Consider the following 23,547-nt stretch of genomic DNA (forward strand, 5'->3'; position numbering starts at 1 on the left):
AAAGTTTATTGTATTTTATAAGAGTTTTATCATTCAGTCCCAACGTAAGTGGCATTATTTATACTGTGCAGCTCTGGAGCCATATTTTATACAACAGAAGACTGTAAATAGTCTTTGAAATGTGAAAGCGGTAGAGCTTGCTTATGAAATAAAACAGATCACACAACAAGTCTGAGGCAGATGAGCTCTACTGACCCACTGTATTATCTGGAGATAATACAGTGGGTCAATAGAACAAATACCAACAGTAGCTGTCCAATTTCATCTTAAGATATGTGATAAGCTGGGAGGGGACTTGGCAGCTCTTTTTCCAGGAAGCCCAAACTTGAGAAAAGTGATGATACCAGCTTAAATTCCTGTAACACAGCTTTCTTCTGGAGCAGGAGGTCATACAGATAAGGCTTGTTTGAATAGAAAGAGGGACATTTTAACATTATGGCTGATTTGTTTATGTATGAACAACAACAGAGCATTGGGAGCTTCATGTTCTGGAGGGGGAACATTTGCAGGTGAAGATTTTGCCGTCGCAGAAGTCGTCCTTTTCTTTTGTGGATTTGTGGGTCACAGTGCTTTCTATGTTTTGGTCTCATTGAAGCAGTAGTCCATCTGCCCATACTGTTAGCTATGTAACGGTCATCCTGCCTTATCATCTGTCAGCTACCTGATTTCTCTCCATCTTTTGAGAAAAAGTTATTCAGAGAATTCTATGCTATGATAACCAAAACAAGTGATACCAGAAAGTATAAGGGAAGTGGGGATACACATTATTTTGTCTTATACTGTTTTTTTTTTCAGGATGATTAAAGGCTGTTCAGAGAATGTTTGTTCATGCAATTACTGCTCTCTGGTAACATCTCGTTTGTGCTGATATTTGCCCACAAATGTCTTTTTGATTAGTTTTAAGATCCATTCAAATCATCCCTGCAGCAGCTTAACTGTGTGCTCCTCTTCCTTTGTGAAAGCGAAAACTTTAATAGTCAATATGTTGTCGTGTCCTCGACAATTGGAATAAAGTAAAATCTGTTCAGTGGACTTTCACTTTCACCTTTTCAGTTCTCTCAGCCTCTCTTACTCTTCATTAATACTGGTCCTTGTGAAAAAAAAAGATAGCTTCCTCAGAAGCACCCAAAGTTGACTCACTTCCTCTTTTCGCTTTCTCCCTCTCCCTCTCTCTCTGTCTCGCTCTCTGCTTGTCTCAGGTTTGTGGTGCTCCTCTTTAGAGTTTCCTGCTGTTACATGGTAACGCACAGCTGAAGGCAAGAGGTAAGCTGAACTTTCTTTTTTTTTTTCAAATTCTGCAGTAAAGCTGGAAATAAAACACATTTTAGTTTCTTGTATAAAGAGGAGGAACTTACCACTGAAAAACCATGAGCAATTTTCAGTGTTATTTTGGGGTCAAAGCAGGGCCTTTTGATGTTGTGGTTGGAGAAAATTTGCAGTGAGGCATGTCACACTCCAGTTTGAGGTGAGGATGGAGGTGCTAATGGGGGACAAACACCTTAAGGATCTGTTAAAAAGACAGACTTTTCAACCACTAACTCTAGCTGCACATAAAAATACACAGTTTCAAGCTTAGGCATTGTGTGCTCTGTGCACTTTGACGCATGTTGGTGAAATGTAGGAGGGTACAGAAAGACAGTCCTGCACCCAAACGAGAGGTATAAAACGTCTCTTCCTGTTCGGCTCCTCCTCCAATCAGCTGATAGTACGAGTGCTGACGCTTGCGACTGATGCCCTCAAAGATAAAACATGTGCACAGCAGTTGTTTGAAGGGGATTTAATTGCCTTTGAACAACCTGCTGTGAATGCGCCTTTGTATGTTCTCAATTTACTTTCAAATACACAAAATCAGGAACAAGATCTGCATTTGCAAACAAAGGATAAGTTTACAGGGTTGTTTTAGTTCTGTGGTTGTGAGTTTTTACTGGATTATTTCAGGTATTGTTGCATATCAGTAAATTACATCAGTAGATTAGACCCAGTCTTTAACTGACACGTTTCCAAGTTCATTAAAATGATTGTCAAAGTGTAAAAAGTGTAATCTCAGCGTGCTGAAGCTGTTCATCAGGACACATGGATCAATCGATCATGGATCAGTATTTTGTCATAGCTGCAAAAATATGGCTGATTCCTCAAGCGTCAACTCTTGTCTGCATTGGAACGTAGCTAACAACAAGTCGTTAAGTCAAAGGTTGGAATTCAGGGCACACTGGGGTCAATGTGAGTGCAGGAGCATTAGCATAGGCTGGTAGGATTAGTGTAAACAGACATCAATACCATAAGCAGTAGACTTATCTCTCCCAGTTCAGCTCACTTAGAAGCAAGTAAGTAGACGAGTAGACGAGTATGCATGCACACAGCCACAGAAATGAGAAACAATTGATACCGTGACACATACATGCACATTTACCTGATGATCAGATATGAGGATGTCTCTCTGACAAGGCTTTAGATATTTTTTTCAATTAAATACATTTATTATCCAACAGGCTTAATTCGTCATTCGACAGACAAGTTAAAGTTACTTGCAAGTCGTAGGATCCTCTTGAATAAGAATACATTTCTTTCTGTGCAGAGACGTTGCTTGAAATCAAGGTATAAATAGTTCAAGTGAAGAAGCTTTTCTCTCACTGAAGCAGCAGTAAAAAAAAAAAAGTACTGTTGGCATTTTAACTCTGCATGTTTCATACAGACGTGAGCCAGAGGTCGAGAGGGAAAGTGAAAGAGGGATAAAAGAGAGATCAACAGTTTTCTGCTTCTCTTTAAATGTGTATTTGTAGGTCTGTTGCTCTCAATTATGCATACAGTGATGCACAAAAGATGCACACATGCAGAGCCACTGACACCACAAGCAACTACCAACACACACACACACACTGTCACACTGTCACACATACAAATACCGCAAACTTCCCGCGTACTCATAACGCTCAGTCTTTTACTGACAGTGACTGTGCCACTTTTGAGAAAGGTTGAGGGAGTGTGTTGACTGGAACACAAGCAGCAGTGACCCTGAATGTGGAGCTGTTGGCTCAACACAGGATCCTGTTCAAGCCACCAACATGTTCAGAGTGAAGACACACAACCGGCTCAACCACTGTGGCCCCAGGCTGCTGTGTGGACAGAAACCAGACACATGTGTAGGGTCTCTTTGAGCAAATGAATACTCTATGAGCTGAAGTGTCAGGGGGTTCATTACACTGTAGACTCAGATATCAGAAAGTTAATTTCCTCTACTACAAGCGTTCATTTCTATATAATAATTCTTAAAGTCAGGCAATTGATTGCTTACTGTGCCCATTGCAACACTGTCAAGCTTTCAGTTTGTGCACTGCATTTTATTTTGTTAGAAAGGTTCTAATGAGCGACAGGATTTTTCTTCCACTGAGTCAAATGGCAGAACAGTCTATAAAAAACAGTTTGGCTTTTTAGCACTCATGCAGCACAAAAAAGCGAAATATAGAAAAGAGAGACAAATATGGAATATCACACTCCACCTTGAGGCAGGGATTATGTAAAACAGCAGCACATTTTCTTCCGGGCAGTTTGTAAAAGACAAGCAGTTCACTGTTTAACAAGACAAAATGTTTGAACTTCAGGGTGTTGAAGATGGCAGTGTGGATCCAGGCCCAGCAGCTCCAGGGTGATGCTCTCCACCAGATGCAGTCCCTGTACGGGCAACACTTCCCCATTGAGGTGCGACATTATCTATCCCAGTGGATAGAGGGCCAGCTCTGGTGAGTTCCACTACAGCACTTACACAGTATGTTTGTATATGTGTGTGTGTGTGTGTGTGTGTGTGTGTGTGTGTGTGTGTGTGTGTGTGTGTGTGTGTGTGTGTGTGTGTGTGTGTGTGTGTGTGTGTGTGTGTGTGTGTGTGTGTGAACAGTTGTTTCCACATGTGTGCTTGTACAAATATTTGTCTTGTACATTTGTTTATCCAAAATATGCACATCTGGACTTTTGGCTTTTATGTCTGAATATGCAATATGTTTTTGAGTAATCTTTCCGTCAGTCTAAATGACCCAAAAACCGCCAGTCTGTCTTTTTCTGCATCCCATCATTCCTGTCTAGGTATCATCCTTTTTAATAAAATATCAAAGGAATTTTTGGGTGGATTTTTTTTATAAATCAGCACTTAGATCAGTTTGTCAAAGCTCAAAAGTCACTGTGATTTCTTATTTTGCCATAACTCAAGGAAACATCCAACTATCTCATAAAAAATTCACACAAATGTCAAAACAAAGATGTCTTTTACCGGAAAAGGTAAAAGGTCTACTTTCCCATGACTTCAAAATGTCCAGATGAAACCCTCATTGGCTACTTTTTCTCTCAGTCATGAATCATGTATTGCAGTAGCACCTAGAAGATATTTCATTGCACCTGGCATTACTTTAAATTCCATGCATCCATTACAGAGAAAAACCTTATCTGCTATCAATTTGGGGACTATCTCCCTTCGCTCTGCTCTGACTGTAGTTCTGCTGTTGTGAGAGCGGTCTATTGACAATCACATGCTCAGCTGTTAAACACACTGAGATAGGAAGATGTTTTCTGTTACTATGTTCATCCTGTAATTGATTTTCGTGCCACCTCTCATGCGTCTGCAGCATACTCATACAGTAGTTTACTTTATTGCATTGTGTGCTCTGAGGAACACTGATAAATGCAAACTGAAACTTGACTGGTTGGCAAAAGTACACAAGAGAAGCAGAATTCCTAGTTTTGTTTGTCATTTTGAAATCTTGGAGTTCATTTATTAAACATGTGCTTTTCTTTATGCATGTGTCTGGTGTGCATGCATGCATGCATGTGTTTGTTTGTGCTGTCAGGGATGGCATAGACTTGGAGAACCCACAGGAGGAGTTCAAGGCCAAACGCCTGCTTGACAGTCTGATCCAAGAGCTGCAGAACAAGGCTGAGCATCAAGTAGGAGAAGATGGTTTCTTACTCAAAATCAAACTGGGACACTACGCCAGCCAGCTCAAGGTAAGCCACCAGCACTGCATACTTATACAAATACAGTTCCTTACAGCCTTTATTTCCTGGGGGAAGGGTTTTTGAAAGAGTTGCATTGCATGGGGCTCACATCAGGAACAAAAACTATGCAAATTGTGGTTGTCACTTTACTTTCATGCTTAAAAATGTCTGACACAAAAGGACAAAAAACTCTCCATCATGGGGGTGACTTTTCCTGTTATCACATAGATAGAAATTAGGAATTTGTAATCAGGATCATGAAACTTAGAACTCCAGCTGCTCAGACAGTGGCCATGTTTAGAAATATACTCACATTTCAACTGTTTACATTGAGTAATGATAACCAGGTGTATGTAAATACTACCGTTCAACTCAAATGCCTCCCTTTGCATAGTTGTTAGATAGAGCACGCAGTTGAACAAATGTTAAAGAACAGGATGTATCCACTCTGAGGAAAACAAGAAGACAGCCTAAGTGAGGGCCTTGGTAACCAGCCAGCGCTGCTATTTATGATGAAGCTCCCTGCTCACAGATCTGTTCTTCTGTTTGTCTTTTCCCCACCCTGAAACACTGCAGAGAAACGGACTACCCAAAGATCCCACAGCAGTTCCAGATTCTTACCACTTTGTTTTCCCCTGTGGGATTTGTTTATTTGTCCTTACATTCATTTTCTTTACACAAGCTTTTGTGCATTCAAAAGGCAGAATAAAACAGACAATACTTTTAGTGCCCTGGGTTCTTTGTCCTGTCTGCGTGCGCGTCCTCATAATTTCACCTCCCTGAAAACAATTCATGCAGGAAACAACAACTTAAATAACCAACTGACTCACAACTCCATTTTTAAACTGAGAGTGAAACCTTGATTTATTACCAAATCCTTGGTTCAAAATTTACAATTCTAACACATAATCTAGTCAACCATGATGTGTGTGTGTGTATGCCAAAGAGTCTTGTCTGCATAAGAGAGTGCCGTGCTTCAGAGATGGGTCTCATTAGGCTCGTCTAATGGCTTTTAGTGTGTCTTCGGGGTTGGCTCCAGAACTTAGCGAGCTTCCTTGAGGTGACTTAATTGCTGAGTCCTGTGTGCAGTGGCCACTCCACTCGTCAGGAGCTAACAAGCCTTAACAAAGCACATGTGCTCCTTGTCTTTCAGAGCACGTATGACTGCTGTCCTCTGGAGTTGGTCCGATGCATCAAACACATCCTCTACACGGAGCAGAGGCTTGTCAGAGAGGCCACCAATGTGAGTATGCTGTATTAAACGAGGGTGGGCTAAAACCTGCATACATACTTGTGTTCATTTGTCTGCACTCCGACTCCCCCACTCAATGTAGCCTTGCAGAGTGAAACACCTGTAGCACACAAGATTCTTTTCAAAGCCAGGACAAAAGCCTGCAACAACAAACCGAGGTGGATAAAGCGCACACATTTGTTTCTCAAGTAGAAGCATGGACAATGAGTTTTTACAAAATAATAGTGGAACAAACAAGCTCTGAAATAACCTCACAATGTGGAATAAAAAGTTGCCCCAGAAGGACATTTCAACCAGCTGTTCTTATTTTTGCAAGGCTGCAATTGATCCCAGGATGCCCTCTCGTATGTCCTTGTCATACACAGGGCAAACAAGTTTAACCATGCAGCCAAACCAGTGTCCTGTCAACAAGCTATTTCTATACAATACTTAGTTAATCTCATGTCATCGTATTTTTCAAACCATTCCCCTAATGACAGGTAGAGTGAAAATAATGTGTTCAAATGTGCAATCCAGTTGAATAGGGAATGTCTAGCTGCTGTTGGTCAACATCATCCCCACAGTGGAGTTTCCTTCTCTTGTCTCTTTGTTTTGTTGTGTCATACACATCAGTTTTGTCATATTAGGTCTGTGTAACATGCATTGATTTGTACACAGAGAAATTGTCTTTTTTCTGTGCTTTTTACCCCACCAAAAGACTAACTAGCAAATGTTGACTTAATAAGGGATTAGCTTATTCAGTAGTTGATGTCTTTTTCTTCAAATTCAAACCCTCTATAGTTAATCTGTAGATCTCCTGTCATTATTAGAAGTGTGGTTTCTACAGACACTGTGTCGTTTTGTAAAAATGACCATATCAAGCCTTTTGTATCGCTCCAGTCCAAGTGTGCAATATGAAAGGAAGTCAGATATTTCACGTTTTACAACAGGCTCTGAGTTATAAAAGCATAAAACCAGCAGTGCGTAAAAAACATGTGACTCTCAGCAACTCCTGGGGTGAATTGATTTCCAGTCATAACATGCCTTTTCTATTAGTGGAATGCATATTTGGACTGATTGAATTTCACCCTGTTAAGTCTGAACCTTTAAGCACCACAGTATACTCTCTATCAGACCTTTAAATGACCACACAGTCTGCCTCAGTATGATAAGCAAATTCCTTTTTTACCTTCTCTGTGTGGATTGATTGCATCAGTCTTGTTCTCACTGAGGATTTTATAGACAAATAGACAAAATGAAACATGCAGAGTTCAGCTAAGAGTAGTATCTTACATCCCCCCCCCCCCCCCCCCCCTAACATATCACTGGGGGCTCAGCTCCCAGCTCACCAGTGTCCATCCATTACCCCTTAACAACAATCATAAACAATCCAGTGACACACAATATACAGGCTGTGCCCCATCCAGTGAAAAACAACATCGCCCTTTACCGTTCCCAAACCCAGCATTTCTTCTGCCTCTCTGAATCTCACCTTGTTATTGACAGTCAAACTCTCCAGTGGGCAGTATGATGGCCAGCATGTCCCAGAAATACCAACAGATCAACCAAGCTTTTGAGGAGCTCCGCCTTCTGACCCAGGACACCGAGAATGATTTGCGCAAGCTCCAGCACAACCAGGAGTACTTCATCATCCAGTACCAGGAGAGCCTCCGCATTCAGGGTGAGACGAGAGAGCCTGCATCTTGTAACTGCTGCTGTAAAGCAATGCAGGAGAACTGCTCTGACAGATTAGACTGTCAGCAGATTAGATCATCAAATATCAATCAAAGTCAGTCATCTCACATGCCAAGAGTTTGTTGTTTGAAGATTTGAAACAGATTTTGTGCAATAGATCTATCGAGAAAGTATTTGATTTAATAACAATAATCATTTGTTGAAGCTCTTATTAGTTTGGTGTGCAGCTCCTGTTACATTTCTTATAGATCTACACAAAAGGATTTAAATCCAGCAAAACCTCAAGAACCCAGAGATAATCAACTCTTGCAAGAATCTAAATCATATCCGGAGCATGCATGGAGATTTATTTCTATGCTATCTATCAGGACAAATACTGAGCAGATTCCCTCATATGATATAGTGTGTTCAGATATGTCAAATGTTACATACACATTAAATAAAATACCCAAATATGCCGTGATGTCATATCTTAAAATATATGGACTCAGTATTTGGCTGAAGTACTACCATATCTGTGCCATATCATCACTCTTAGTCATTGAAGCATAAAAACTGAGCTGACATCAGAAATGTGTGTGGCATACAGAATACAGCATCAGTCATATTTGGAAAAACAATGTCTCAACTTTGTATTCTGGTAGTATTAAAGTGGTCCCATTCTGGAGATCAGATATGCTCCAGATATGACATTTCACAATGCTGTGGTTGGACTTTATCCAGTACGCATTGTGTATGAATCCCTGGATTCTCATGTATTATGCACAGAGCACGGTATGCTTTAGCTTTCAAATATCAAGATTTGGATCTGTATTGCATTCTTCATACATTTCACAGCAATATGAAATATGCTTGATCTTCCATATCAGCAATGGAAAACAAACGCATACAGCTTCCATATGTCAGTGACCTTTGCATATACTATATTGCATCATTCAGCCTATAACATCAAGCCCTGGTGACGTCTGCTAGAGGAGGTTCTTCTGAGTCACTTATTATCTTTCTGGGTGTTCAATGTTGAGACTATGAGCACAAAGATTTTAACTCTTTCTCCCTTTTCTCTTCCTCTTTATCTTCTGTTTTGCCCCACCCTATTCCCATTTGGATGGCAACAATCCCACCCGTGCTCAGCTCAGCTGTCCAGCCTGGCCACACTCCCCCCTGCTGACCGACAGCTCCGGGAGCCCGCCCTGCTCAACAAGAGAGCCACTGTGGAGGCATGGCTGACCAGAGAGGCCAATACACTACAGAAATACAGACTGGTTAGACATGAACATGCTCCTACTTCAACCTCATACATACTATATAGCATCACTTTTGTATTGTTCTGTTCCATGCTAATATGTGATTGCAAGTCAGCCTGCTTGTTTCTGTTGATTTGCAGGACCTGGCAGAGAAGCACCAGAAAACACTGCAGCTGCTGAGGAAACAGCAGACCATCATTCTGGATGATGAGCTGATCCAGTGGAAGAGACGGCAACAGCTGGCAGGCAATGGGGGCCCACCAGAAGGAGGCCTGGACATCTTGCAGTCCTGGTAAGTTCCCCTTCACCTCCCACCAAGATCACAGCCACAAGACTTCCATACAAAGGGTCACTGATTTACAAGCTTTCAATTGACCACCGCTGTCTTTATTCCCAAGGTTTATAGCTCCATATAAACGGGATATCATGTCTCACTTTCAGACTTGAGCTCCTTATTTTGCTATGGCTGCCTCCTTTCTTCTTTTTTTAAAAAGGAACACTTCAATCAATTCAGGCAGGCATCACTTAGATCTTTTAAACCATGTTGATTTGATTTTAATTGAAATAGTTCTGCTGGACTTGAAAGAAAAAATCCCGACCATGTCTATGCTAAAACTTTTTGTGTGTTTTTGTGTGTGTGTGTGTGTGTGTGTGTGTGTGTGTGTGTGTGTGTGTGTGTGTGTGTGTGTGTGTGTGTGTGTGTGTGTGTGTGTGTGTGTGTGTGTGTGTGTGTGTGTGTCAGGTGTGAGAAGCTCGCTGAAACTATCTGGCAAAACAGGCAGCAGATTCGGAGGGCAGAGCACCTGAGACAACAGTTACCCATCCCCGGACCCATCGAAGAGCTCCTCAATGAACTGAACGCTACCATCACAGATATCATCTCTGCATTGGTCACCAGGTTTGTGTTTGTATAAAGGGTTACCTGTCCCACTTTAGGGGGAATAAACTGCTGTGCTATCTGTTTTTCCTTTTTCTGAATGTTTGTCCCTCTCATACCTTGAGATTATATCATGTAATTCACTTTCCACTTGGCGGGTGTATTGCTGGAGACCCACTTTAGACAACACTGCGAGTTGCACTTCTAAGGACAAGGGCATCAGTTTTGTGCTGAAAATCTATTTCCAAATATTGTTTTAGAAAATAGATGTTGCTCACTGTAATGTCAATTGGAGCATATCAGCCTCAGCATGTGTTGGGTGTGCTGTGTACATTGAGGCACTGCTCTTGCCTTCACTTTTAATGTTAACCTTTATGCAAGCAAATCCTGCGTAGACAACCTTAGGTCAGTTCTTGGTCAACATAGTGAGAGATCTGTTCGTAAAATTAAATTACTCTGCCCTTCAGTTTACCCTTCCCCCCCCCCCCCCTAATAATTTAATTAAGACGTTGTACGGTGATCTGTACATAACATGCTGGTATCTCTGACTATGTTTGTTTGTCACTCATTTGACAGTCACTCATTTGACTGTTTACTGTAGGAGTTATAAGGACATCTGCTAACATGAGGACATTTCACATAAGATAAAGTTCAGGCTAAGTTGTGATCTTTATTTCTGTCAAAGTTCATTTGGGGACACCAGTGGTCACTGTGGTAACAGCAAGTGAAGTTTGATGTAACAGCAAACACTCCTACAGCAGCTACTCTGTCAGAAACAAAGGAGCCACTGGTGTATCTGTTAAGTGCAGACAAACAAACTCATGACTTCCAAATAAGTCAGTTAATGACCATTTAAATCTGTAATCTGGTTGTTGCTCTCTTTGGCTTCTTATTTTATGTATAGTTGATCAGTTATCAGAAATGCGATTGATCTTTTGTCTCTGAATTCTTGATGGATAGTTGTATAAAAATAACACTTCTGATGGTGCTTTACCTTTTAAGTGACCCTGTGTCTTAACACTTTGAAATAATTATCAGTAACCCGATAAAGCTCCATGGTCAAAAGGGTTGAAAGGTGAATGAGTGAGGTTGTTATTATGAGATTTATTTCACTTGGTTGAATAAATGCTTTGTTTCAAGTAAACCCCTTATCAATGAGAACTACGACACAACGTTTTCAACACAGATTTTAAGGACATTCAAGGGCTGTGCTGAGAAAAATGCCAAACACAAATAGTCTGAAAAACAGTAAGATGTTAACCCCTTGGCTTACAGCTGTAAAATGTATCATGTTTAGGGTTTGGATTCATCCTGATGAGAATTAAGATTAGTGTGGTTATAGAACCATGGTTTGAAGATAAATGTATTCAAGGAACATTCAGACACTCTCACTTTATAAAGTTTAAGTGTGAGTCATGTCTGCATGTGTTAAAATCTGAGCCCTGGGTTGATCTGAAGTTTTTGACAGCATCCTCCTCCACGCTTGTAAAAGATTGTCCCTGCAGGGACCCATAACACTTTAGTGGCAATGTTTCTGTTTCTGCAGCGATTCCTGGTTGGCCCCAGACAAGCCTGAGCCCAGACAGTAATGCACTGCTATCACGCACAGTCCTAACACAGGTTTATGTTTGACCAACCTCTAAGAAGTCCCCTGAAGCTTTTGCTCTTATGTGGAATCAGAGCAGTGTATGAAGGAAGTCTGTGTTGGCCCTGTTTTTTGTCTGAACAGTTATTACTTTCATGGTCTTCCATTTCTGTGCATGGTAACAACAGAGGTCATTTTTTAAAGACTGTGTTCTCAAATCTGAATGTAGAGCTTAAAATAAGCATTTGTAGTCTTTTTGGAAATAAAAAACAATTTAGTTTTCATACCAAAATAGCACGTAATATCTAAATCCCATACACATGCACATGCAAGTATTTTATATAAACATACACTGTTAATATCCTGTGATTAAAAAAAATGTTTAACTTTCTGCAGTTTGCACAAGGATGGCCATGACGAGGCACACTTTTTGGATTGTTATTGACAAGATGTATTGTAACAGTTCTTTTAAAGCAGAACCTGTTAACATGTAAATTTGATGTACTTCACACTCATGCTAAAGCTCATCGAGTAAATACATAAAATACAGTTTTCAAGTATATTTGGATACATTTTTTCAAAAGAAAGATACAAGATGGGAATTTAAGCAACAGAATATATGGGCTAGGTTTTGGCGTAACATCTCACTGCTGTGTGTTTGATGTGCACTTAAAAATGACTGAGACAATGTCTCAACAGGGCTTCATTCTGTCATTCAGTATGTCTTTCTCTTAAACTTCACAGCACCTTCATCATCGAGAAACAGCCTCCACAGGTGCTAAAAACCCAAACCAAGTTTGCCGCTACAGTGCGCCTCCTGGTAGGAGGAAAATTGAACGTGCACATGAACCCTCCGCAGGTCAAAGCCACTATCATTAGTGAACAACAAGCCAAGGCCCTGCTGAAGAACGAAAACACAAGGAAGTAAGTTCAGTAGCTCGTTCAGTTTCACTGCACCAAAACGGTTTATTTGAGTTTGTTAATGGAAAGCATTTTTGACCGAGAAACTTCCCAAAGTTACACTTATTAGTACTTCACATAGTTGCAGCAACAACACTGTCAGCCTGTCTGTTCCTCTTTCTTGTCCGTGTACACACATTTTTTTTGTATTCCTACTTCCTTTTGTGGGGCCACTCTGATGAGCCCCCATGGCGCCGTTCAGATAAGGATTCCTACTTTTCTGCAGGGATTAGTAGATCCCAGGATGAACTCTGGTCTAGTGTGTCTCCAAACCTCACCGCAGAGACATGCGTGGAACTTGAACAATGCCTCAGAGGAATCTCTGGTGTGGATGCTGAATCCACATTTAGCCTGTTCCACCACCTCAGTCCACATTCCTCTTTACTAACAGAAGCCCTCCAAGACTGTAGGTCAGCCAGGCAGCCAGTGGTTCACTGGGTGAGCAATTTAACAGCTCAGCCAGATCAGCATTTGCTTTTTCTCATTCAAACCACTCCATGTAGCACCCAGTCTGCAAAGACATCTGTTTGGTGTTTTCTTGTTTAAGGAAGATAAAGATGGTGTTGGTTAACTTTCATTATAATTACACGGAAAATGAACACCATTCCTAAAACCGCATGTTTTTCACCCAGCTTCTGTCATTTTTATTTGTTCAGGGAAGACTAGGATTCTCAGAACTGGAGTGCCTTACAGCAGACATTACAGCTAATTGACATACCTCTTAATTGTCTCTCTTATTCAGTGACAGCAGTGGGGAAATTCTCAACAATAACTGTGTGATGGAGTACCACCAGACGACAGGCACTCTCAGCGCACACTTCAGGAACATGGTGAGCACAATATCTTATTGTTCATAGGTGCTCTGCAGCTGAAGACAAATAGGATGCTTCTCTAAAGCAAGCAAGGGAATATTTTTAGAGGTATTTTGTCGTCCTGTCCATCAGTTTCATAGAAATATATCACAAAAGTGAATCATTGTTAAACATAAAGTCCCAGCCATGCTTCAAACAAAAGTCTCCTGATATATTTCAATCAAAGACATTGGATGAATTGATCATATGTAATATAAATAATGTTTCTTTAGACTAGTGCTTGGCTGCACTGAAGCATCCAGTGATATCGTCTAATGACTGTGCAGAGTGAGTGTTATTGCACAGTGTGTTCTGCACAAACCCATGGACTCTGTGTAATGATTTGGAGGATCTCAAAGTCTGCCTCTGTCTACAGCACACATGTTGTACGCAACATTCCCCAGAAACCTCCATGGACTATTTACATGTCAGCTCTGTAGTCTGTGTGTGATATGCAGCCATGTACTGTACATGTGATGTGTGTGTGTTTTAGAGGAAATCTAGTTTTCCTTTTTCTTACACCTGTAATCTTTCATGTAGTCTTTGAAGAGGATCAAGCGATCAGACAGGCGAGGAGCAGAATCTGTCACGGAGGAGAAGTTCACCATTCTGTTCGAGTCTCAGTTTAGTGTTGGAGGCAACGAGCTTGTCTTTCAAGTAAAGGTGAGAGCATGCAAGAAAAGGTGGAAGGAATTACTCCTTTAGCCTTGACCCAGAAGACATTTCCATTCTTACAAATACAGTATAATTAAGCTCCTAGTGCATACAGCATCCACTCCTACACTTGCTATGACATACCGAGCACATTCTCTTAGCCTTATTCTTCCTCTGTCTTCTTCTCAGAGGTTTATTTGTTGTAAAAGTCCTTTTTATCATTACATTCATACAAATACCACCAAGGTTATGTTGTTTTGCTGTGTGTGTGCATTAGTAATTGTTTTGCTGATGGCCTTTCTTCTTCCTTTGTACAGACGTTATCACTTCCTGTGGTGGTGATAGTTCATGGCAGCCAAGACAATAATGCCACAGCGACTGTGTTATGGGACAACGCTTTTGCAGAGCCGGTGAGTCAGTGTGTCTGTTTGAAGTGAGTGCATGTTTAAAATTCATTTTGAATCAGCCTGTGGTATTTAATATTTCGGAAAGGCCCATCCCATTACTTTACAGTGTTATTTATTGAATGTCTTTTTATTTAATCATATTTGCAGGATGGTGCTGCTCAGTCAATTATACACTTTCTGTACCAAAGCCCTGACTTTACCTTTGATTGGTCACAGATTTAGTGTTTCTTGTTGTTTTATTTATCAGTATGTAGACGTGTGTCTTGATACACAGCTACGAACATGTAGCTATGTGGCTATGCTAACTAGTGCTAGCACTTATCCATGATAAATAAAAATCATCCACTAGATCTTCAAATCTGCAGACGTGGGAGTAAAACCGACCTCTGCCAGAAAGGCAGCGGGACCTTTTCTGAAGGATTGGTCACAGATTCTGTGTTTCTTGTTGTTTTATTTGTCAGTATGTTGACGTGTGTCTTGGTACACAGCTACAGCTACGACATGTAGCTATGTAGCTATGCTAACTAGCGCTAGCACTTATCCATGGTAAATAAAAATCATCCACTAGATCTTCAAATCTGCAGACGTGGGGAGTAAAACCGACCTTTGTGTTTATTAAGACAGCCTACAACTAGCATGCCTCCCTCCTAAGCTCCTTGTTACCACACATTTGTGCAGGTAATGAAAAACGGGGGAGGGATTCAGTATTATTTTATACAGTCTATGGGCTGAACAAGCTCCGAGCTCTGACTCCGTGACAGACCGGATATTGTTGTTACGTAACAAAAACACGGAAGTCTGAAACGGCTCGTTTCACACACACATTTACAGAAAGGTGGAGAAATCAAAACAGGGGCAGAATGGATTTTTTTCATTCTCGGGGGGTTTGTAGACATGCCAGGGACACATATTTCAGGTAGAGAACCATTAAAAAGTCAATTTTGCATGATATGTCACCTTTAAAAACATTGAACTGTGTTCATCAAAAGTCATCAGTTAACTTAATCCTTGCAGGAAAAAAAAGTTGCAATATAGATAAGATAAGATAAGATAAGATAAGATAAGATAGTCATTTATTCGTCCCACAACAGGGAAATTTAAATGTTACAGCTGCAAAGTAGACAGTGCAAAAGAGTATAAAGCAAACAAGAGCCTATAAAATAGCAATTATTAAAAAGTTAGTAGCAATTAAAATTAAAGAAGTAAAAATAAGCATATCTTACAACATATATACACAATGTATATACACAACTAAATAAGTACATTTACAGATATTTCCAAAACCAATGACACAGTGAAAATCTGCAGAGCTTGTAGCCTAGGTAAAAACAATGTACAGAATAGAACTGGGAAGATGGGTAGAAAGACGTATTGCACATGTAAGAAGAGAAGGATGAACTGGATTGGGGAAATATTGCACTTGAGTCCGTTTTGGTGATGTAATTTTTATTGGTTATAGAGTCTGACCACTGCAGGAAGAAAACTGCTTCTACTGTAATAGCAATGTGTGAACTATCATATGTCGTTTGCACATTTTATCCACAACCATGTTTAGCATCCTGCTGCTACCTTGCTTGTGTACATAAAGCTCATGCAAATACTCAACTGTCTCCTCTTTGTCTACAGGGACGGGTTCCTTTCCTGGTGCCAGATAAGGTGCTGTGGCCTCAGCTGTGTGATGCCATCAACATGAAGTACAAGGCTGAGGTGCAGAGTAACCGAGGCCTGTCTGAGGAGAACCTGGTCTTCCTTGCTCAAAAGGCCTTCAGCAGCTCCAGCAACAACCCTGAGGACTACCGTAACATGACAATGACTTGGTCGCAGTTTAATCGGGTCAGCATTGGGTCTCTTCCCTTTTTTGGAATCTTCTTGTTTCTATAACACAAATTATATAAAGAGCATACTAATTATCTGTCATCATCAGTAATTGATGTATGGAAGAATGAAGTGTTTTATTCTCATGCATCTTTAAAATGCCCACAGGCCAGTTTCAGTAAGCCATTTGAGCAGCATGCGTCTTCTCCATGGAATCATTTACTATTGGTTATTCATACAGAGCGATATTTCGTGCTCCATTTGCTGTGTCCCTACAGCCCTATTCTGTAGCCGGCTTGAGTAAGAGCGCCTCATTGGTAGCCAGGTCTTCATCTTAATGTGCCTGTTTGTCCACACAGTGAAAGGCTGGAGGCCTCATTTTCTGGCTCAAAGCAGCAGTTGATGGCAGAGAGCGCACTCACATTCACTGCACACCATCAGTCTCATTTGATTACAGGAACATCAGCCACTTTACAGGCTGCTGTATAAACCTCACACACAATTTCACCCCCTCTTCTTATTACCCCCTTCCCCAAACACACATCGTATACACATACAGCTGCATACTTGGTTGAATTATAAACACAAATTGCAGGAGGACATGTTGCTCCCTGTATTTATGTGCTGGATGTTAAAAGATGTACATGTCTGTTTGAGTCCCCGGGCGCTCATGTTAAAATCTTCTATCCAAAACTCTTTGCTTACAGGAAAGCTTGCCCCTGAGAAACTTCACATTTTGGCAATGGTTTGATGGTGTGATGGAACTCACAAAGAAGCATCTCAAACCGCACTGGAACGATGGGTAAGGAATCTGCAGAGGTTTTTTTCTGTTTCTATACTGGTTGAAAATAGTGGCAGAACAAAAACATAAAAGCACTTTCCTGTTTTTTTTTTTCAATTTGGCAGCTGTACTTTATGTTCTGAGCAAGTAAATGTTTTCCTGTCCTCATTTCGTCAATCCTGTCAACTAAGGCAGTGGCTCAGTTTTATATTTTTCCATGGCAACCTGGGGAGCTCGACCTGCTCTCGCTAGTAAAGTAGAATTGTAATGACGGAGATGGGGGTTAGGGAATGCACATCACAATTTTTTTTCCTGTATACTTCTCTTTTCTTTTTTAGAGCCATACTGGGCTTTGTGAACAAGCAGCAGGCCCAGGACATGCTTATGTCCAAACCCAACGGTACCTTTCTCTTGCGCTTTAGTGACTCTGAGATCGGAGGGATCACAATTGCATGGGTGGCTGAAAATCCTAATAAAGCAGGTAAGATAACTACATGCTTGTTATTTTCATATCTCAGATATAATTGAGAGTAGCTTTTGTTCTTAAGTTTAGGAAATGTAGCCATCTTCTGAAACTTTGGATGCTTATCAGCTGCAATATATTCGGAATGCCTTAAATTCCAACGTTAAGAAAGGATGTTGGCATTACATGAACTCCTGAGAGCTAAAGTTATTGTCTGCTCATGCTTGGGCCCAGGCATCTATGAGTAGCGTGCATTGAGCTTGAGGTTGGCTCTAGTTCTGAGGTTAGAAATTATTTAGATGTTAAATCAACCAAAATCTAACACAGTTGGAGATCAATCAGAGGAAATGGCGCAGAAATATAACAGAGCCTTTTCTGTTTGTAGCTTCAGGTAGTGAAAACCGGACTTAGTTAAATCAGTGGCCTGATATAAGATCGCAGATAAATGACGATGCTTTCATTTCTTGTGCACACAAGAAATCAGTAACTGCAAGTTTAAAGAGAGCCATGGAAGCTGTAACTGAGATTGTTGTGTGCTTTGTGTCTCAGGTGAAAGAATGGTTTGGAACCTTATGCCCTACACAACCAAAGACTTCTCCATTCGCTCTCTGGCTGACCGCATCAGCGATCTCAATCACCTCCTCTTCCTCTACCCTGACCGAGCCAAGGATGAGGTCTTCTCCAAATACTACACCCCACCGCTCTGTAAGCAACCTTCGCCTTGAATGGAGTACCGTGACTGTCAAAGTGAACGCATGTCTTAGTAGCTGTATGACAGAAGCATTGAGCTGTTCTCTCCTTGTGCTTGTTTGTCAAACAGCCAAAGCAGTGGATGGCTACGTGAAGCCGCAAATCAAACAAGTGGTGCCCGAGTACGTATCAAGCTTTCTCTTTTCCCCTTATTTCCTGTTCTGTCTCTCCGTTCTTTCTTTCACACCTTCCACCCACCAGTTTTTATCCATGGCAACATTTAGGGTTAATCACCAAATATTAGAGCCTGAATTCAGATCAGCTATTAGTTAGCTTTTACAGCTGGAGGAGGCCAATTAAGGATGGCCACAGTTCCTGAGTGAGCCCGTCTCACACTCATCATTAGAGTTAGGCTTGTTAGTTAGGAGGACCCGCCCCCTGCCTGTCTCCACGGCTGGTTCTCCTGCAGCATGGGGAATGGCCATAATGATGCAGTGAGGCCTGGGAAACACGCTGAGGGTAGTTGCTTAGGCAACTGCTGCACGGAGACTGATAGGCTTTTATCATTTATGCCTGTGTGTTTGTGTGTGTGTGTCTGTGTGTACAGGTTTACTACAGCCAATCCAGACTCAGCAGGTGGGAATCAAACCTATATGGATCAAGGTGCCTCCCCTGCACCTGTCAATCACCCTCATACATACAACATATATCAACCTATGTGAGTAAACAAACCCCTTAGACATACAAGCTGAGAGTGTGTGAATTTTGTGCAAGAAAATAATGCTGTTTAGTCTGTCTTTCTGAGTGTGCCTCTTCTCTCTGTGTCCTTTCTGTGTGGCAGGAGCGACTCTATGTTGGATGCAGAGGGAGACTTTGACCTGGACGACACCATGGATGTGGCGAGGCATGTAGAGGAGCTCCTCCGACGGCCTGTAGAGAGCCAGTGGGGTGGCCAGCAGTCCTGACCTTTGAACTTTTAACCTGTGACAGCACCAAACATACCCCACCTCCTGACTTGCCCCACTTACATTGACATTTCTCATGGTTTAATTCCATTAATTTCTCTCTTTTTCAGATAGCTATAATGTGAAATGTTGATAATGGTTGTGATTTTCTTTTCATTTCAGCATGTCAGCATGCATGTCGGTAACTTCTCATAGTTTTTTTTTTGTGTCCATAAGTGTTTGTAAAACAGACTAGGTATGATGCAAAACATGCAATGTTACAGTATTAGAAAAAGAAAAGGTATCGTTCATTCACATTATGCATGCATTTCCAGTTGAGTTTGAACAGATTTAAAAAAGATCATCCTGTATGCAGTCATTTTAACAGTTGAATGTTTTTATTTTGTTATTTTTTCTTTGTAAATGGGTTATCAGTATTTCAGTAGTTACATTGAACTTGCCCTCTGAGAAAAAAAAACTGCTATGAAAAGTTTATGCTTTTGCTCCTATTAATGATTCACTGCTCTGCAAAGTTACGGTTTTTCAAAATCCATATACACTAACCTAAAGGCAGAGTGACTCTGCGACTGACGTCACTCACGTCAGCACACGTGTGCACAAGTGTACAATCTATTTGTACTGATTTGTTCACCAGCTAAAACCCAGCAGAGGGGGTTTCTGTACCTCCCTCACTCTCACAGGGCTATTTGTCTCCTGTCTGCACACAGAAATGCAAATCTGAGCATTTACCCAGCGCTGCCTGCTTCTCCTCTCAGGTCCCTCTGTTTCCCTCATCAGTGCAAACGTCGCTTTATCCTGCTGACAGTCAGTGTTACTTTTGGTTCCCTTGTTTTTTTCTGCACCATACTCACACCAAACGTACAGTTTTGTTCCTGTAATAAGTGTAAATCTTTGTGCAGAAAATCCTAGCTAACTTTATTGGCTGTTTAATGCTTGAAACCACTTACCTGATGAAGTTAAGAAACATGAAGTTCCACCCGTCCGGTCAGTGCTCAATTAATCTAAGATGCGCTGCTCTCTTCTTTCAGTTCATTTGTCCCTGTAGCCGTGTCATGACACTGTGGGAAACTTGTGCGTGCTAGTCTCTGTGTGACAACATGACCACACCAGCAGCTGAAGTTGTGAGACATGCATTGAGGGGTGCACGCTTTACATTCTTGCAAAGAATTACTGGGAAAAATATAGAACTCTAGGATGTTTTAATGTCTGGCTTTGATTAAGATTAGTATCCACCATGTATCCACCCTTTTTACTACACTTACAAGATAACGGATACATTAGTTGAAATCAGAAGCTCGAGTCTATTACCATAATCCCTCCACTGACATAAAAAAACACACCCAGGTACACACACAGAGACCCAAATCGTTGAATTAAAAAAATGTTGCTAACAGCGGCCATGCACCTCAGGAATGAATTGCTTTGCTTAGCCGATGTGTAAGCCAAATAGACAAAATCTATATACAGAATATATGAATTTATTTTCTCTATCATAATTCTATTTTATTATAATTTTCTTGCACTCCCCTATTGAATGTAACCTTTATGCATGACCCTATTAAGGATTTACATTCAAATATTACCTCCTGAGTTGAGCAGAACGTTCAGGTCATGATTCAGCATCTTGGAAGAGGACACAGAACAACTGGAAATCAGAGAAAAATCGATGATGTATTTTTGTGTTTTTCCAACAGACATGGCAGTATTATAAAGATATTCCCTCATATATCTCTTCATTTCTTCCTCAAACTTATTTTGTATCCCATTTTCTTTCCTGTTTCGAGCTACATGGGCGGTCTTTGATATATTGGTCATTCTCATCATTTTGAAGCTTTGTTCCACTGTAAACTGTGTATTTTTTTCATGATGTAGATGGCGCTGTGTGCTATTCGATGTATGTACCATGTTTGTGGTTTTGGTTTGTTCCTTGGAGTTTTTCCAAGAAACAGGTGTTGAGTCGAAAAAAGAAGACAATAAAGTTTTTATAAATAATTCTAACTCAACTTGTAGAAGTGCGAAAGATATTGTTGTCTCTACAAGATGCATGCTACTTTCTCTTTTGTGCAGACAACAGCAGCAGTGTAATCACAATGCAGTTGGGTCAGATAAGTGGTGCTACTCAGGCTCACCTGGATTCAACAAGAACAGGCAGAGTGAAAGCACTGAGCCTGCACCATGTGGTGTAAGTGGGAGGCTTGGTAGGTGACAGATATGCTCTAATGTACCGTGCCTTTATCCTTTTTTTTCAAACTGTTTCTCTGCAGTCCAGCAAACTGTGAATTTATGTTTCAACATATAATTATCTTTTGCACATGGTATTATGCAATACATGGCTTACTATTGGATATAGTAACGTGTGGTGTTAAATGTTAAGAAAGATATTTCACAAGCTACAAAAAAAGTCCCTAGTTCTGCAGAGAATTTCTTAATCCTTACTCCAAATATCTGCAATGTTACCTGGAATTTTTCAGAACTGCAGACTGTTTTTCTCTGCATACCACTGCTTCATATAATTGTATCATCTCCAATCTCTACATTTTTTGCACAATGTCCATAATAGGTCACAAAGTTCAGAAAGGAAATAGATCAATTGAATGATCTTTGAAAATTCTGCACATTAAGATTTTGTCATTGTCACTTCCACAGTTTCTAGTTTTGCAGATTTAAAGGTTTTGCATCATATGAAGGAGGAGACTTCTTACATTTTACTCTCCAGTCTTTCTTTAGTAGACATGATGCTTTGGAAAGCATGTCAATGCTTGATAATGCATCATTCCTCTCTGTCAGGAATTTGAATTGTTTGTCTCTTCATGTGTAGTGGCAAGTATAACTATTACAAATACCACCTGGAGCATGGAACAGTCATTTTAGCTTTTGTAATGCACCAAGCTGAATGTGAGGTCACTTTTGTACCAGGATGCTAGTAGTGTGTCTGGTATAAATCGATGGAGCCAAACTTAAGGCAAATGAAGCAAACTCAAAAATCTATGTCAATCAAAAATGTTAAATATTTGTATAAGAAAGGGTAGAATACAAATGAAACTTGATAAGTAACCATACATATGATTTATTCATTTATACATAATTTAACTGCATAAGGCAAGGCAAGGCAGCTTTATTTGTATAGCACATTTCATACATAAGGGCAACTCAATGTGTTTTACATTAAAACATTAAAAGCGTTGGAAACATTCAGACGAGCACAAAAGCGCACAATTAAAATGACAAATATAATAAAACATAGAAAAGAAAAAGGGAAATTACAAATATATCAAAAATTAAAATTTGCATTTAAAGCAAGTTAAAATAAGCTAAGATAGGAAGGCAGTGGCAAATAAAGAAGTCTTAATCTTTGATTTAAAAGAGGTGAGAGTTGGAGCAGACCTGCAGCTTTCAGGGAGTGTGTTCCAGATATGTGGTGCATAATGACTAAACACTGCTTCTCCATGTTTCGTTCTGACTCTAGGGACTGAAAGAAAACCAGTACCTGATGACCTCAGAGGTCGAGGTGGTTCATAAAGTAGCAGCAGATCAGTAATGTATTTTGGGCCTAAACCATTCAGTGCTTTATAAACCATTAGCAGGATTTTAAAGTCTGTTATCTGACAGACAAGAAGCCAGTGTAGGGATCTAAGAACTGGAGTGATGTGATCTACTTTTCTGGTCTAACATTGTCATACTTGGCTCTTTGGTATCAATAGTGTTTTACAACTTGTAACAGCAAATCCACAGAGCAGGAATGACTCCTTTAATTGAACAAGCTTATTTCTGCCATCTAGTGGACAGAATGAACACAACAGGTTTGTGTGTGTGTGTGTGTGTGTGTGTGCGTGTGTGCGTGTGCGTGTGCGTGCGTGCTTTGGTCTGTGTTGGTGTGTTTGTCTGTGCTTGTCTGAGTGTGTTTCCTGGCTGAGATGATAAGGAAATCAAATAAGCATGAAAGTTAATGGATGTGAGCTTAATTATTTTCATTATCAGGTTTTACTTTGCAAAAGTCATTTGCATCTTCTTTATTATAGAAAATAGTCATAATAGGTTATTAGAGTCTACAACATGACATTTGATTCATTATTAGGTTTTGTACAACCTGCAGGCTGCTGGGTGAGAGGCAGAAATGTGTCCAGGTCAGTGACGGTAATCAGGTGGAAAGGGCTCCTGGTGGTCAGTGTGGGATTGTTGCTTGGATACGAGACCTGCATTCACTCCAGCTACTTTTATAGTTGATATTTAACATGAGCATTACATCAGTGAAAACAGACTCATAGGAAGGGATTCCTTCCGCAATGTGTCTTGGAATATTATGTATATTTGTCAGTGTTTATTTGAAAAGTGCCACATTATTTCAAATG

At 40.5% G+C, this 23,547-nt stretch overlaps 1 protein-coding gene across 1 annotated transcript in view; it reads left to right on the plus strand.

Moving 5' to 3' along the window:
* Positions 1–21,196, plus strand: part of stat5a (signal transducer and activator of transcription 5a) — a 51,658-nt gene extending 30,462 nt beyond the window's left edge. The window contains exons 2-20 of the mRNA XM_034711171.1: positions 1,200–1,263; positions 3,600–3,737; positions 4,833–4,989; positions 6,134–6,223; positions 7,718–7,892; positions 9,038–9,168; positions 9,291–9,442; positions 9,893–10,048; positions 12,357–12,536; positions 13,315–13,402; positions 13,964–14,086; positions 14,395–14,487; positions 16,111–16,317; positions 17,007–17,101; positions 17,419–17,561; positions 18,093–18,248; positions 18,364–18,415; positions 18,841–18,951; positions 19,075–21,196. Coding sequence (XP_034567062.1) covers positions 3,610–3,737; positions 4,833–4,989; positions 6,134–6,223; positions 7,718–7,892; positions 9,038–9,168; positions 9,291–9,442; positions 9,893–10,048; positions 12,357–12,536; positions 13,315–13,402; positions 13,964–14,086; positions 14,395–14,487; positions 16,111–16,317; positions 17,007–17,101; positions 17,419–17,561; positions 18,093–18,248; positions 18,364–18,415; positions 18,841–18,951; positions 19,075–19,198 — 2,361 coding nt within the window. The 5' untranslated portion in view covers positions 1,200–1,263; positions 3,600–3,609 and the 3' untranslated portion in view covers positions 19,199–21,196. The remainder of the gene's footprint in view (positions 1–1,199; positions 1,264–3,599; positions 3,738–4,832; positions 4,990–6,133; positions 6,224–7,717; positions 7,893–9,037; positions 9,169–9,290; positions 9,443–9,892; positions 10,049–12,356; positions 12,537–13,314; positions 13,403–13,963; positions 14,087–14,394; positions 14,488–16,110; positions 16,318–17,006; positions 17,102–17,418; positions 17,562–18,092; positions 18,249–18,363; positions 18,416–18,840; positions 18,952–19,074) is intronic.
* The last annotated feature ends 2,351 nt before the right edge of the window (positions 21,197–23,547 follow it).

This window comes from Notolabrus celidotus, chromosome 20 (genome assembly GCF_009762535.1).
Source record: "Notolabrus celidotus isolate fNotCel1 chromosome 20, fNotCel1.pri, whole genome shotgun sequence".
Classification (NCBI taxonomy): Eukaryota; Metazoa; Chordata; class Actinopteri; order Labriformes; family Labridae; genus Notolabrus; species Notolabrus celidotus.